Source organism: Gymnoscopelus braueri (assembly GCF_963280865.1).
Source record: "Gymnoscopelus braueri genome assembly, chromosome: 6".
Classification (NCBI taxonomy): Eukaryota; Metazoa; Chordata; class Actinopteri; order Myctophiformes; family Myctophidae; genus Gymnoscopelus; species Gymnoscopelus braueri.
In genome coordinates this window covers 15,934,500-15,950,197 of record NC_137607.1, presented here as the reverse complement: position 1 = coordinate 15,950,197, position 15,698 = coordinate 15,934,500, and the positions used below count along the sequence as shown (strand labels likewise).

The following is a 15,698-nucleotide window of genomic DNA, read 5'->3' as shown; positions in this document are numbered from 1 at the left end:
TGTGGACAAAACCCCACAAAAAGGCACCAAGCGTATGATTCCTGGAAGTAATGGATGTGGTGCAAAGTCAACCAAAACAAAAATAGGCAATAACTGGCCACAAAGCAAGAAATGAATGGAAATGAATGAGATCATTGAGTGCAAGACTGAAATAATGAAAAGTTACATTTCTGTGAAAGGGATCTGTTACAAGTCAAATACCTTCTCATCATTCTTCAGTCTGTATTACAACCAATAGGTAGACACCATTTAAAAAATTACAAATAGTGGGGAGAGAGAGATACAGGGCACATTAGTGTTGATTTTGCAAAACAATAATAGCAATAGTAAAATAACATGTATTTCTGAATTTTTCTGTTTCAATTCACAGCAGTAGAGTTACACCACATCCTGTGTATTAGTATAATGTTATATAAAATAAATAACAAACCAGGCAGACACCATCCTCTTCCAAGAGCCTTTCAAACCATTCCTGCTTGACGAGAAATTATCCATGATAGACGTTTCTAGCCTGTGGATGAAAAGGAGTAGGAGGGTTCTAGAAGCGAAGTAGTGGAGTTCGCAGCCTCTCTGTGGACAGCTGATACTGCTGCTGTTTGATGATATCCAGGCAGTCTCTGAGAACCTACAGACAGAGGGGTGGACATATAGACGAGCATAAACAAAACAGAAAGAACACAGAGAGATAGACGGACAGGCAGACAACATAAAGGCAACAAGATATAGCCACATCAGTACTAGTTTCCAAGTCTCGAGTCTGTTTCACTGTGTGTGTGTGTGCGTGTGCGTGTGCGTGTAAATGCATCACTATGGCATAACAGCAGAAAGGCAGGAGGATGTTTTGTACATAGTAGACATAAAGTACGATATCCTTCATGTACTTTCATATTTATATGTGTGCAGTGGTGTAAAGTAGTACATTTACTCAAGTACTGTACAATTTTGAGGTACTTATACTTTACTGGAGCAATTCCAATTGTCTATACCTTTTACTTCTACTCCACTACATCTCAGAGGCAAATATTGTACTTTTACTCCACTACAATTATTTGAAAACTTTAGTTACTAGTTACTTAACAGATGTAAATTATTACATAAAAAACATACATTAACCACTTTTGCCCTATTTTATACCTTGGCTATTTTAAAATAGCCGATCTACAAGCTCACAACGCGTCGCATCACGACGCGTTGTGAGCTTGTAGATCTGCTATTTTCAAACATTTTAGTACTTTTGCCTTTGGTACTTTAAGTACATTTTGATACCAATACTTTTGTACTTTTACTCAAGTTAATTTTTAATTCCGGACTTGTACTTGTACTTCTACATTGCAGTATTGATACTTTCACTTAAGTAAAACATTTGAGTACTTTTTCCATAGAGTGGCATAGAATGAAGAGATATATAAGTGTATAATCGTACTACATTACCTTCCTGGTGTCCTGAGGCAGAATGACTCCGTCGTCCCAGAGTCGACCGGAGGAGAAGAACGCTGAGCTTTCCTTCTCCAGTCGTCTGTTCAACTCAAGCTCCTTCTTCGCCTGTTGTTCCTCTTCCTCTGTGCCAGGGGGCAGCAGCGAGTCACAATGACCCGGGGCCACCATAGACACTCTGGCATTGGGCCACAGGAACAAGAAGTTGGGGTCAAACGCTCGCCCGCACTGGAGAAAGACAGGCAGTGGGATTCAACTTCAGGCCGAACAAAGTTGAACTTTGGTAGAACCTTGGGTTGTAACCTGTGCATGATATAAGTCCAGACATCTGTCTGGCATTAAAGAGCCTATGTGGAATGCACCCTAACCATTAGGTTAACTAGTGGCGCCAAGTCCAGATATTGTCGATCGTACTTATTTTGTTGGTGCCACTCACCATGGCATAACTGTCAGCACCGTGGCACCCTCCAATCACTATGGTGATTTTGGGGACTGAGGCGCACGCCACTGCAGACATCATTGAACCTTGTGCCTTAAGACGGTTGCTGTTGATTTCTGCCTGAAGGACACACACGGACACACACATGCGCACACACGCACACGCACACACACACACACACACACACACATTAAGGTCACATTTTAAATTAAACACAAATCTGGAGAAGAGGCATTTCTGCTGCAATGACCGCAAAACTACATCAATGTTATTGTATTTGTTAAGCCAATTTACTTACATTTTATTGGAAGATTTCCCACTTTTCTAAACATATGAACACAGAGTAACAGACCTGCTACAAAATGGCATTAAGCTAGATTTATAGCCCTCAACATTATCCCTTGTCTTTTTGAGACAGTATAATACCTGTGGTTGGTGTAGACCAGTGGTTTTCAACCCTTTTCATATCAAGGTCCATTATTTATTCGGCATGTGAGCCACAGACCACCGTTTGATGAGATTTAGCCTCTCAGACCCAAAACTTAGAATATTTTGTTATCGTTGGATAAGATTTTGTCCACATTTCCATGCTGTATTGATGTTGGTACCAATAGGAGAGATAACAGGCAAACGTTGATCAAAATAACAATTCTTTAATTAAGTAATGCAGATGTTTAACAATAATGTAACCCATGAGAGTGTCATTTTACACTCTTAAGAGTTAAAGATCTATAAGGGTCCATTTGGTTACAACTCTTCCATCATTTAGCTGGGGACCACCTGGAACCCCCTCAAGGACCACTGGTGGTCCCCGGACCACCAGGTTGAGAACCATGGTATGGGCGCTGTGTTGAGACAGAATAATACCTGAGGTGTAGAGAGGGTGAGCCCTGGTGTGGGTGCCGTGTTCTGCAGGAAGATAAGAGGGATGTCTCTCTGGTCGCACAGCTGGACAAAATGGCAGCCCTTCAGGCACGCCTGGTTCGACAGCTCCCCGTTACTTGCCACTATGCCCACCTGGTGGCTAGCACGGCACATACAGTACACACACATACATTTAGCACACACAAAGTACAAGTATACACACATGTACACAACACAGACACAATCAAATTGCAATTATTGTGTGACCAAAGACCATTACCACAGTTGCTGTGGGTAACGGGGGGATCAAGGGGACATTTTAAGTTAACTGGCCGTTAACCCAGTCAGTTAAGGTTTGGATTGGTTGCTGACATTAGTATGATAATCTGATTAGTAGTTAAGTAGGATGGCGGCTTCCTAATCTCATTAGGGTGTGGGTGGGTGGTCACTGTTTTTGTGGGTGTGGGCCAGGGTAGGACTGCAGCCTTCATCCAAGGTTTTACAGGCTGTTTACAGGGTCCAGTGAGGTTCATAACATAAGCTGATTTCATTCTAAAGCCTATACAGGATAGTCTGTTACTACACATTACCAAATGAGTCCTCTTTATTGTCTTGCAATCTTTTCCACCATAGATAAGACTCTATCTAGTCCCTGTGTGTCAGTAAATGCATGTCACAAATTGATGTGCATGACACCAGTTTCACAGAGACAAATTATTGTATGTTAATTGCTTGTTGTTTTGCTTCGAATTTATTCATATAGATTTTTACCATTTAACAGACAAATCATTAGCATAACTTATTATCTCAAGGTGTAAATACAGAAGAATAAATAGTAACGAAAGACGTCAAAGTCAACGTCAAAGCACAAGCAAAGTTAGTGTGTGCACATGTTTACCTATTTGTGTACTGTATGTGAGCATTCCTGGAAGAATTCACACACTGTGTGCATGTGTGCGTGTGTGTGTGTGTGTGTGTGTGTGTGTGTGTGTGTGTGTGTGTGTGTGTGTGTGTGTGTGTGTGTGTGTGTGTGTGTGTGTGTGTGTGTGCATGGGTGTGCATGTGCGTGGGTGTGTGTCCTTTACCCATGTATTTTAGCGAAGCCAGTCACCAGTGTGGTTCCGTAACGAGCTTTAAACTCTTGGAATCGACTCCCGTCCGTCAGCCGGCTTACTACCTGGACGGACAGAAACAATAACAGTCATTATCACTGTGGCATGTGGGAACATGGTGACAAGACGGCTACGGTACTCAAGTCATACCCTCACCATAATATGGTGAGGGTATGACTTGAGTACCGTGGGCCGTCTTGTCAAGGCAGAAACCTTGTATCTCCATATTTCAACTTTTTATGTTTTTTTCCACCATAAATGAATGCCTTTACTTTATTTTTGAAAATGTTTTAAGTGCAAGTGAAAGCAGTGGTGGAAAGTAACATTTACGTACATTTACTCAAGTACAATTTTGAAGTAATTTTACTTTACTTGAGTATTTCCAATTTTCAATACTTTTACTTCTACTCCACTACATCTCAGAGACAAATATTGTACTTTTACTCCACTACAATTATTTGAAAACTTTAGTTACTAGTTACTTTGTAGATTTTGATTATTATTACAAAACAGCAACGATATTTGCTACCTTTTTCACCAGCCAGACACATGTATTCTCTGTAGTGTGTGTTATAATGTACCATTTTCACATCCATGCTATGGTTATAGTTTAGAGGAGCCAGTCCCATCAGCTCTTCTGAACTATTAACAGGCTCCTCCTTCCTTAGCGACTCCTCCTCCTCCTCAGGGAGCTCATAGTTGAGGGTGGATATGATGTTTCTGGTGTACTCATACGCCTCCTTCTCCTCCCAGGCAAAGTGGTCCACACAGCCACTCACCCTGAACCACAAGGCCATAGACAGACAGGGGGAGAAGTGGACAGACAGACACACAGACAGGTAGAGAAATGGACATTTATTAGAGTGATACAGAGAGACAGAAGAGAGGGGGCCAGTCACTTGATAAGGATGCTCTGGATAAGGATGTTAGCTCAAATTTAAATTTACTGCAGACAAGCAGAAGCACAGTTGAGAGAGTCAAACACACAACACAGCCCTCATGTCCTCTCCTCTCTAGGCTCCTCTTGAGTTAGAAAATCATGTATAGGGCAACTTAACGCTAGGAATTGATTGTTTATTGCCGTTTCAAATAAGTTTATTGTGATGCATCTTATTCAAGCCCGGCTCTAGCCGACAACGGTGGGGGGGGGGGGGGGGGAGGGGGTCCTTGTCATGTCTGTCTGTCTATCAGTCCCTCCTGGTACACACAACACCACTGACCACTTTCTTAACACGCTGAGGAAGGCTTGGCACCAAAACGCTATTTATTAAAAAGTACCAGAAGGTTTGATTTTTTAACTTGGAGTCTTGGGCGAGATGGTCCGGTTGAGGGGGCATCCCCGTAACGCCGGGCCTGATCTTATTCCAGACAATATTAAAGTCATTAAAAGTCCAGATGCATCTTTTGAATAGCATACAATAAACAACCATCAGACATCAGTTCATTGTTTATTGCAATCAAGTGTGTTTTATTGCAATGGTTCAGGTCTCCCATTATCAGAGGAAAAAGGTTGTGCACCATGTTGGTGCATTGACAAACTGGTTTGTGGAGCTTGCACTCCATTTAAACAGAGGCAGGTCTGTTTTGCCACTGCTCATTATTACACTTCACTGGATGAATGTAAACACATTCCTTTGCCTTCTCGGTTCATCATGTGACCAGGAGGGCTCTATTTTGGGTTCCTTACCCACTTTTAACCTGCCGGGCAGGTTAAAAGTATTTTTGGGGCATGTCAAAGTATTTTTTGGGCATGTCATTATTGGTGGAAATTGTCCAAAATTGTCAATAAAAGCACAAATCTACAAGATCAACAAGCTTGTGCGAGCTTGCAGTTCGACTATTTTCACTTTTTGTCATACAACAAAGTGGGGTTAAGCAAGGCAAGTCTGACACATTCCTCATAATGCATTTTTGTGTTCAAGCTAAAACTCTTTAAGGTATTTTTTTCAATTTCTATTTATTGACCTACTTACTCAGCATGAAGTGTGGCTCCTCCTAGGTCCTCAGGTGTGACTTCCTCCCCGGTAGCAGCCTTGACGAGAGGTGGCCCACCCAGGAATATGGTCCCTATCCGGTGGACCATAACAGTCTCCTCAGCCATGGTGGGGATGTAAGCTCCACCGGCTGTACATGACCCGCACACTACTGCCACCTGCAGGACACAGTGAGAATTGTCACTAGCAGTGACTGAACAGCTTTATTTGTACACAAGCACTTTAGGCCTGTATTTATTCACTTCTAAATATATATTGCACAAGTATGCTGTGTTTGCTTTACTGTTGTAGCATCCTACATTATTGTTATTATTTTACCTGAGGGATCTTCATGCCAGACAAGATGGCCTCGTTGTAGAACGTCCTCCCTCCCTGGTTCTTGTCGGGGAAGATCTCTGACTGGACACACAGACACACATGTAGAATACATTGAAAAGATTGCCAGTATGAATCAAACTCAAGCTGTAGATAACATGTATATCAATTGAACCACACAGAAAAGAGGAATTTTATGAGATGTTTGATATTTGTAACTCAGAGTTTTTATTTTTTTTTATCCCGTGATTTTGTAACCCTTGTTTTTCACCTGGTGCCAATTTTCTAAGTGATCCTGGGCGCTACACTCCCCTCACCAGCCTAGGGAGGCCAGGGCCGAGCTCATGCCTCCTTCAATGCATGAGAGCCAACTGACCTTCTTGTCACCTGACAGGGGGGAGTTTCCCTGGTTGGACGTAGCGCGTGGAAGGAAGACGTTATTCCAACCAGTTCCCTTCTCCTCCATCAGGCGCCCCGGCTGTCATGGGGGAGGCGGTATAGCGACGAGGATTACTGCATGTTTTTGTGAGGGTATTAACTACCCTGAGAGACACGGGGAGAACATGCAAACTCCACACAGAAAGGCCCTTTCGCCAACCCCACCTAGGGTATGGGCGCTGATGATGCGGAGGAGAAGACACAGTTTCCCCGACGGGAATCGAACCCAGGGCCTTCTAGCTGTGAGGCGATAGCTCTGAGAGTTTACAAATGTAATTATCAAAAGTTACATTAGAGGCCCGGACGGTTGGCGTAACCGTCTGGGCACCTAGGCTGGTAATCCAGCCTGACAGCGTGTTGCGGGTTCGATTCCCGATCCCGATGACCTTTGCTGCGTGTTTGTGTGTGTGTTTGTGTGTACCTGGAGTGGTAAGAAGGCCCCTCCAGAGTCGACCAGGTAGACGCAGGGGAGTCGGTTCTGCATTGCCACATCCTGTGCCCGCAGCTGCTTCTTCACTGTGATTGGATAAGCCGTGCCACCTTTCACTGTGGCATCGTTGGCGATGAAGACACACCACAGACCATTGATCCTGCCGATGCCTGGACGGACACACACACACACACACACACACACACACACACACACACACACACACACACACACACACACACACACACACACTTTGAGGCAGTCCATATACTGTATTTGGCTACACACTCCCTTAACCCCATGGCTGGTTGTGATTCCCAAACACTGTGTTTTTGTTTAGCTTGTCGGTTGGTACTGTCTGTATGTATATCATCAGTAGTGGGTTACTTAGTCACTGACCGGTCAGACAGCCAGCTGAAGGGATGTCTCCGTAGGGCAGTCCCAGACCGGCGAACGGGGAAAGCTCCAGGTAGTCTTCATCGTCCAACAGGAGGCGGAGGCGCTCCTTGACCAGCAGCTTCTTGTTCCTCTGAGTGTGTCTCACTATGGCATTTTCCCCACCTCCTTTCTGGATTTGCTCCCTTAACTCCACATACCTGTGCGTGGGTATTAAGTGAGAGAGACAGGGAGGGAGAAAGAGAGAGAGAGAGAGAGAGAGAGAGACTGACTGTGAGAGTACACAGTAAAATCCTCAGTGGTAATTTATCCAATTGGTTACAGTGCACTCTCAGAGTTTAATCAACACAGAAGATTTTATGCAGTAATAACAGAATGAAAACATGACAACAGTCATCATATTTCAAGGGCTTAACTATTGGCTTGTAACACTTGAAAGGATTCAAGCCAATTACTATACATTAGTGCTCTCCTACTTACTGTCACTTAACATGTTTCCCAGTGTAGTAGACTGCCCTCCGCTGCTGGCATAATGTTCTGCTAAGTTTACACCAGGCTACTGTTATAATCCATGGTTACTATTTGAACTAGAAAGTTAACTTAACCTATGTTAGCTTGGCACTGCCAGTTGGCACATGAAACCGGTCATATATCCCACAGAAGGTTCAGGGATGTGATTTTTTTTTCAAACTGGGGCTAAATCAGCATGTTTATATAAAAAGAACAGAGTAGAAACAAATAATATACAGCATAAAACAGAGCAGGGAGGAACAGAACGTACTTGTTTTGGCAGGCAATACTGTTTCGGAGGTTAGCTTCATAGACGTGTTGCTGTATAGGCTGGAGGGGTTGTTCCAGCACTGGGAAGGCACTGGGCAGAGCTCTCCCTCTCTTCCTCCTGGCTACAGAGCCCATAGAGCGGACCACACACTGGCCTTGCCCTTGACCTAACCTGCTTCATAGAGAGGGTAACACAAAAAAAAAGAAGCAATGTCACCAGGCACCAGCACAGATGCAACAATATGTATAAAGTATAATATAGTATCTGAAACTTCTGTTTGATTTACTCTACTGTGTCGCCTGGTGGGTGTGGGGTCCAGGTATGTAGTTCTTTCTGTGTTTCACCTACAGCAGGGTCTTCAACAGGGGGTCCGGGACCCCAAGGGGGTCCTCAGAGTTACTACAGGGGGGCCGCCAAATCTTTGAGTGATAGGATATTTTGTTTACATTAACCAATTGAACCCTACCATCCCTATTCTGAGGAGAACTTTAGCCAAAAATAGCAGATCTACAAGCTCACAACACCTCGCAGCGCGAGGCGTTGTGAGCTTGTAAGAGGTGTGGTGTAGAGGGAAACAAGACCGGGAGACAGACTAACAGACTTTTCTTAGTGGTAAATGTCTGGTTAATGTCTTTTTTATTTGAACCTGAATAAGAGGAGCTGGGACAGGGATGCCCTGTCGAGCTGGGCAGTCTGGGGACAGGTGGAGTGGATGTAAATGTTTTTTATGCTGATGTTTCCAGGGCTATTTCAACCTTTTGTACACACACACACACACACACACACACACACACACACACACACACACACACACACACACACTTACCAATTTTGCGTTTGGTCTCTTGTGATTCTTTCCCTCCATGATAGAGGCTGACAGTAAGGCGATAGCCAGGCAGGACACACTCTCCCTCTGCTGCATAGATTCCTGACAGGGAGAAGCATAGAGAGGTGGTTATGGTAGGTATTCATTAATGGGCATGGCTGATACATGTATGCTATCATAGGTAAGGCTCAGTTTGTATGTAGTGTTACACAAAGTCAAAAGACATAAAAGAAAGTGGTGTCCAAATATATTATGATCACAACACGTGCAGAGGCAATGCAGGCAAGCATGTATGCACAGGCAGTGGTGTAAAGTAACAAAGTACATTTACTCAAGTACTCGCGACGCATTGTGAGCTTGTAGATCTGCTATTTTCAAAATATTTTTGTATACATTTTATACATTTGAAAGCTTGTGAAATGGGACATTATGCATAAGGAGTACTTTCTACTTTTGATTCTTTAAGTACATTTTGATACACCTTTGAGTAGATACACATTTACTCAAGTTCTTTTTTTTATTCCGGACTTTTACTTGTAATTGAGTATTCCTACATTGCAGTATTGATACTTTTACTTAAGTACAAAATGTGAGTACTTTTTCCACCACTGTGCACAGGTCATGTGGGGTAACTGTCACCAGGGCTCACTTGACTATATATATGAACATGTTAAAATGAACAGATTATTACAGTCCTATTGATGCAAAATAAATGCAGAAGCTGATGTTACAGCTACTTTATACACCAACTTGTTTGCCTATAATTACAACCATGGCTCAAAACAGCATAATGTAAAGAAAGTAAATCTATGCCAAAGGTCATGAGGATTTTAAAGGCGACTGTACGTTCCAGTGAAATAAAAGCGATCATTACATAAGTGCATGACTGTGTAATAACATACGTGTAATAGCTCTTACCTTGATATGCAGCTGTACATGGCAGTGATCTTTAAGAACTGCACCAATTGGAAATTCACAACAACACAAAACACTACATATCAGTGTTGCCAGGTTTTGCGAGAGAAACAAGCAACCACGTCTATGAAAGCAAGCCCAAAAAAAGAAGCAACTATGGTGCGACTATGGCACTTTGAACATTGGCTATTTGAAAATATATTTTAGATCTGCTATTTTTTTTTTTTTTTTTTAACTTTAAGTCATTTTGAAAAATGTTGAATATTTTGTGTGTGTGTGTGTGTGTGTGTGTGTGTGTGTGTGTGTGTGTGTGTGTGTGTGTGTGTGTGTGTGTGTGTGTGTGTGTGTGTGTGTGTCCAGACTAGTGCCCACCCTGCCCAGCTCAACAGGGTATCCCTGTTCCAGCTCCTCTTATTCAGGTTGAAATAAAAGAGACATTAACCAGACATTTTAATACCACTCATGGAGAAAGTCTGTTATTCTTTTTGCGTTTGGTGTTAATATCAGACCAGGGTGAAAGTTCTTACGATGAGTGATGACAATAATGCTAGTGAAATACAGGGAACTACCAATATTTACAAGCAACTTTACAGAAAAACAAGACCAAAGTCACTTATAATACGCGGACATGGCAACACTACTACATATTCAATATGTGTCACACCGAATACTGCCGGTACGGAAACAACGGTGAGCGTAGAAGTTCCATCCACCAGGGAACTGTAGAGAGAGATCTTCGCCACTAGAGGAAGGTGTTCACTAATTAACGGGTCCGTCTTCTTTTCGGGAGTTGGTCGAGTTGACGGTTCAAGGGAAAATATCAATTTGCCAAGAAAAGGGATTATTTCAAACGATTAAAATTGTTCTGATTTGAAAGAATCAGAGGCAACCTTATCCATTCTGCAGAAACAAATTATGCTGTTATGTATCTCTACAAACACCTTTTTAATTTACATTGTTGGAGACACATTAATGGGAGACACTTGTGCCAGACATAAATTAGGCTATAGATATTTTATGTTCTAATGTAAAAGTCACAAGTATATATTTTAACATTTCTTTGAAAATACTTTCATATCGGAGTTGTCCCAGAAAGTGCAATTTATCATATTAATTTAGATAACCATTTCGTTTCCCTCCTTTTGATTGGGGTGGGCCTTTAAGAGTTTCAGCCTCAGGGGTCAACAATAGCACAATAGCCTTAGAACACAGTCAAATATTCAGTGTTCATTTATCCAGATTTCGGGGGACTTTAAGAGCTTCAGGGGTCATTTTCTGACCTTTGTAACCTACAGTAAAATCCAGGGGCCCTGGATGCTGTTCCAGGGGCCCTGGGTGATATGGCTGCATCTCTGGTTGAGGCAGGGACGGAGCTGAGAGGTGTTTGTTTGTGTATGTACAACCCCGGTTGAAGGCAGGGAGGAGGGAGGGGTTGAGAGGTGTGTGTTTGTGTGTATGTATGTACTTACATCTCTGAGGCAGGAAGGAGGGAGCTGAGGTGTGTGTATTTGTCACAGTACGATTGGAAAACCAGTCAGATTGTATAAGGTGCACTCGGTTTCACGACGGAAGAGCGCCGCCTGAAGGTGACTTGAGCCACGAGAGGCACCGCCGTGCGAGCTTAGGTGAGCAAGTCGCCATGCCGAGCGTTGCGAAGTCACCTTCAGTCGACTCAGCGCCGTCCGAGTTGTGTATCGATAGGGACAGAATCGTAAATCATCGCCCCCCCCCCCCCCCCTAATCTCGGTACCTCCGGCTCCGAGACGTCATTTATTTTTTTTGACAGGGGGCCTTCCCCGCCGCGGGGGAGTGCGGGAGGTGAAGTCGAAGATACCAAGCACTCCTTTTTCAATCTTACTAGTTTTTCAATCATACTGTAATCTCTGGTTGAAGGCAGGGAGGAGAGAGCTGAGAGGTTTGATTTGCATATACATGTGTACACAGATGAGAGGTACTGAGGTACTAGTTTATGTACATCTCTGACCACTGACCAGGGCCACCCTGCCCAAGTCCCAACTCAACTGTAAACATTACGTTTAATCTTCCCGGCGATTGGTTCGGGGCCCCCTCCTTTCAAAACAATAATAATAATGATTATTATTATCCTTATTTATTATTACTAATCCATACCCGGGCCGGGATGTAGTAGAGGTAAAGAGGTAGGGGTGCAACAGTTCATCGAAAAATATTTTCGTTATAGGCGTGGCGGAAAGCTTAAACACATTTTTAAAAGAATAATTAATTAGATCATTGAAAAAATAATTAAAATAGCCACAAACTCACGTGACAGATTGTGACCTTGTAGATCTGCTATTTTAACTTTTTTTGCACAATACTTGTGCGATGAAGTAGTAGGCTATAAAATAAGCCGAATGCTTAAATGGTTCATCGTTCTTAAACTTTTTATTTATTTATTTTTTTACAAAATAATAAAATAAAAAAACATGCTTCACGGTTATTCGATTAATCGAAAAAGTCATCCCTAATCGCCAAGAAAATAAATAACCAATGGTTGCAGCCTTAAGGAGCGCCTGGGCCCCATTAATTAGACTTTCCAACTTTTTGTCAATGGCCCCCAAAAACCTTGGGCCGGGGGCCCCGAGGGCACGGGTCTCTGACTGGGAGGCCAGGAGGAGGAGGAGGAGGAGGAGGAGAGCGGAGCTTGTGGCCAAGGAAGTGACACACACACACACACACACACACACTGGACTGGGAGAAGCCAAGCCAAAGCCAAGCGGCAGCCGAGGCGAGTTTGAGCGGGGAGTACGGCGTCAAATCTGGGGAGAACTTATCTTCTAAGTGGAAGCCGCGATGGGGCAATGGGGAACAGAGCTCTGGGTATGTATATTTAACACTGTATTAACCTGTGTGTGTGTGTGTGTGTGTGTGTGTCTGACTAAACTGCTGCGTTGTGTTCTGTGTTGACGTTCATGTTGTTGTTCAGGCTTTTTTTTTTTGCAGACTTGGGATCCAGGGGAAGGAACTGGAAGGTGCTGTGTTACCTTTAGCTTTGTGTGGAGCGGCGGGGCTAACGTTAGCCAGCTAGCCCACTGACTACTTTGGCGCATGTTTATTATATTTATGCACATGGTCACGTATTTCCCCACTGAAATTACACTTTACTGTTGAAAATACGGGTTTTTTCTCCCCCCCCACGGCCGTGGGACGAAGTCTAAAACGAAGCCAACGCACCGTGGGGACCATGGTGGTGACAGCGAATACCAAAAGACTCGCCCCGAAACACAGTCGCCCCCGGGGCAAAACCGGCGACCGTACCTAACCTTATTTTTAAACGTAACATCAGTAAAACTATGCCTAACCCTAAACGTATTCCCTAATTTTACTTCAGTAAACTATGCCTAAACCTAACCTTATTCCTAAACGTAACCTCAGTAAAACTATGGAAATGTACGTATTCCTAAACGTAACCTCAGTAAACTATGCCTAAACCTATTCCTTAATTTAACCTCACTAAACGATGCCAAAACCTAACCTTATTCCTAAACGTAACCTTAGTATAACTATGTTTAAACCTAACCTTAGTCCTTACTAAACTATGTCTAAACCTAACCTTATTCCTAAACGTAACCTCAGTAAACTATGCCTAAACCTAACCCTATTCCTTAATTTAACCTCACTAAACTATGCCTAAACCTGACCTTATTCCTAAACGTAACCTCACTAAACTATGTCTAAACCTAACCTTATTCCTAAACTTAACCTCAGTAAAACTATGCTTAAACCCTAACCTTATTCCTAACCTTAACCTGAGTAAACTATGCCTAAACCTAACCTTATTCCTAACCTTAACCTCAATAAACTATGTCTAAACCTAACCTTATTCCTAAACCTTACCTCAGTAAAACAAATACAAGAACCGCTGGTGGCGAGCGGTCGGCGAAAAGAAAAAATGGGGGCGCCTGTGTTTTGGGGCGAGTCTTCCGGTTACCGGCTGAACAATAGACAAACGTCCTGCACACTGAAATGTCAAGTCAAGTGTGGCGAATCTTTTTGGCTTCTTTCTCAGGTTAGCTTATTGTTGTCTTTAGACAAAAAGGCGTTGCAGTGATTTTGTTGGCTGATAGAGAGAGAGCAGCAGCATGTGTGTATTTATGGAGTATTATGTCCTAAGGCGGATTGGTGGATGTCACACCCTGTTTCAGCGATGGGGACTCAGGACAAGACAGACAGAAAGAATACCGTTAACGTGTGCAGATTGGAGAGAGAGAGAGACCCCCCAGTCCTTTAACCACTTAAACCCCTTAAATGGTTGAGTGGAGTCCCTCAGGGCTCAAATTCAGTATAGTAGCTAGTATATTTAGTTTTCTGTTATTGTACGGATGCATGGGGTTTAAGTGGTTATAACATCCACAATGGAAAATGCATCGGTATATTCTTTATGGATTTATTGACTGTGTGTGTGTGTGTGTGTGTGTGTGTGTGTGTGTGTGTGTGTGTGTGTTGTGGTCTTGTCCCATGTTTTTTTCCCCCCCTACAACTTAAAATGTTAAAGCAGGGAATGGGTGGATGGATATTCAAACTGTGAAGCAGCCGAATCATCCGACCCCTCATAATGCATATCCTATACCCCCACCAACCCACCCCTTTATAAGCAGATTACTGATCATTGATCAGATGGTGTTTTCTCACTCGACTAGACCAGAGTCACAGTCTCTGCTCTTGGTCAGATTCAGTAGATTTCAGGCTGTGTGTCAGTGTCTCACTTTTCATCCCGACTTACATCAGCCGGCTCCTTATTGGGTTGACATCATGGTTTAAAAAGAAAAAAAATCTAAATATGTGCAAGTAGGTGACGTTGCCATTGTGGATATTTGTGAATGGACTAGTAGAATGATATTTCAGACAGTGTAGTAAGTGTGGCAGCCTGTGTGCTGCTGGGGTGTTGGCTATCAAAAGCTGTGGTCAGCTGTGGCAACCAGGCAGCACTCTCCTAAATCTGAGGTGTGTGTGTGTGTGTGTGTGTGTGTGTGTGTGTGTGTGTGTGTGTGTGTGTGTGTGTGTGTGTGTGTGTGTGTGTGTGTGTGTGTCAACTCTTCCATGTGCAATGGGAGCGGTGGTGTAAAGTACTGTAACTAAGTACAAGTACTGTACTTAAGTACAATTTTGAGGTATTTTTACTTTACTGGAGTATTCCCAATTTTCAGTACTTTTACTTGTAGTCCACTACATCTCAAAGGCAAATTTTGTACTTTTACTCCACTACAATTATTTGAAAATATTTTATATCTACAAGCTCACAACGCATCGCGATGCGACGCGTTGTGAGCTTGTAGATCTGCTATTTTCAAACATTTTAGTACTTTTACTTTTGGTACTTTTAAGTGCATTTTGTTACCAATACTTTTGTACTTTTACTCAAGTGAATTTTGAATTCCTGACTTTTACTTCTAAAATATATTTTTCCACCACTGAATGGGAGCTTACTTCATTTTCGTGTCCTTGGTTGTGGAATATGAGGATAGAGTAGTTATTAGTTGTTAGGCTGAGACAGACTTAGAGGGTACCAGAGGAATGAGGCCAGAAGATTAGCTTTCAACTTCCTTTTCCTTCATATTGTAGCGAAGCTTGTGAGTTCATTCAGTTCATTTTATCTGAAAGTAATTGGATTTACTTTTTTACTTTTCCTGGACCCCAGGCTTCAGAAAGAATATCTTAGCAGTTATGCTAACAGTATCTTCAGACATACAGTAAATGTACAAAATATTGGATTGGATGATACAGTATCATGTAGCA

At 42.8% G+C, this 15,698-nt stretch overlaps 2 protein-coding genes across 4 annotated transcripts in view; one reads left to right on the top strand and one right to left on the bottom strand.

The window, feature by feature from the left end:
- Nucleotides 1–498: 498 nt before the first annotated feature.
- LOC308087597 (methylcrotonoyl-CoA carboxylase beta chain, mitochondrial-like) lies at nt 499–10,008 on the bottom strand. Of its 2 annotated transcripts, none has more exons than XM_080431562.1 (13): nt 9,948–10,008; nt 9,030–9,131; nt 8,204–8,377; nt 7,426–7,622; nt 7,018–7,196; nt 6,162–6,242; nt 5,823–6,001; nt 4,431–4,629; nt 3,823–3,914; nt 2,741–2,897; nt 1,871–1,993; nt 1,432–1,662; nt 499–625 (listed from the first exon to the last, which is right to left on the bottom strand). In XM_080431562.1, the coding sequence occupies exons 1-13, from the start codon at nt 9,965–9,967 to the stop codon at nt 539–541; spliced, it is 1,821 nt and encodes a 606-aa protein (XP_080287688.1). In that variant the 5' UTR covers nt 9,968–10,008; the 3' UTR covers nt 499–538. The 2 variants fall into 2 exon arrangements, with proteins under 2 accessions (XP_080287688.1, XP_080287689.1); XM_080431563.1 differs by having other exon boundaries at nt 8,204–8,374.
- Nucleotides 10,009–12,645: 2,637 nt separating this feature from the next.
- The window catches only part of LOC308087599 (formin-binding protein 1-like), a 66,927-nt gene continuing 63,874 nt past the window's right edge, over nt 12,646–15,698 (top strand). For both annotated transcript variants that reach the window (XM_080431567.1, XM_080431566.1), the window contains exon 1: nt 12,646–12,782. In XM_080431567.1, coding sequence (XP_080287693.1) covers nt 12,756–12,782 — 27 coding nt within the window. In that variant the 5' untranslated portion in view covers nt 12,646–12,755. The remainder of the gene's footprint in view (nt 12,783–15,698) is intronic.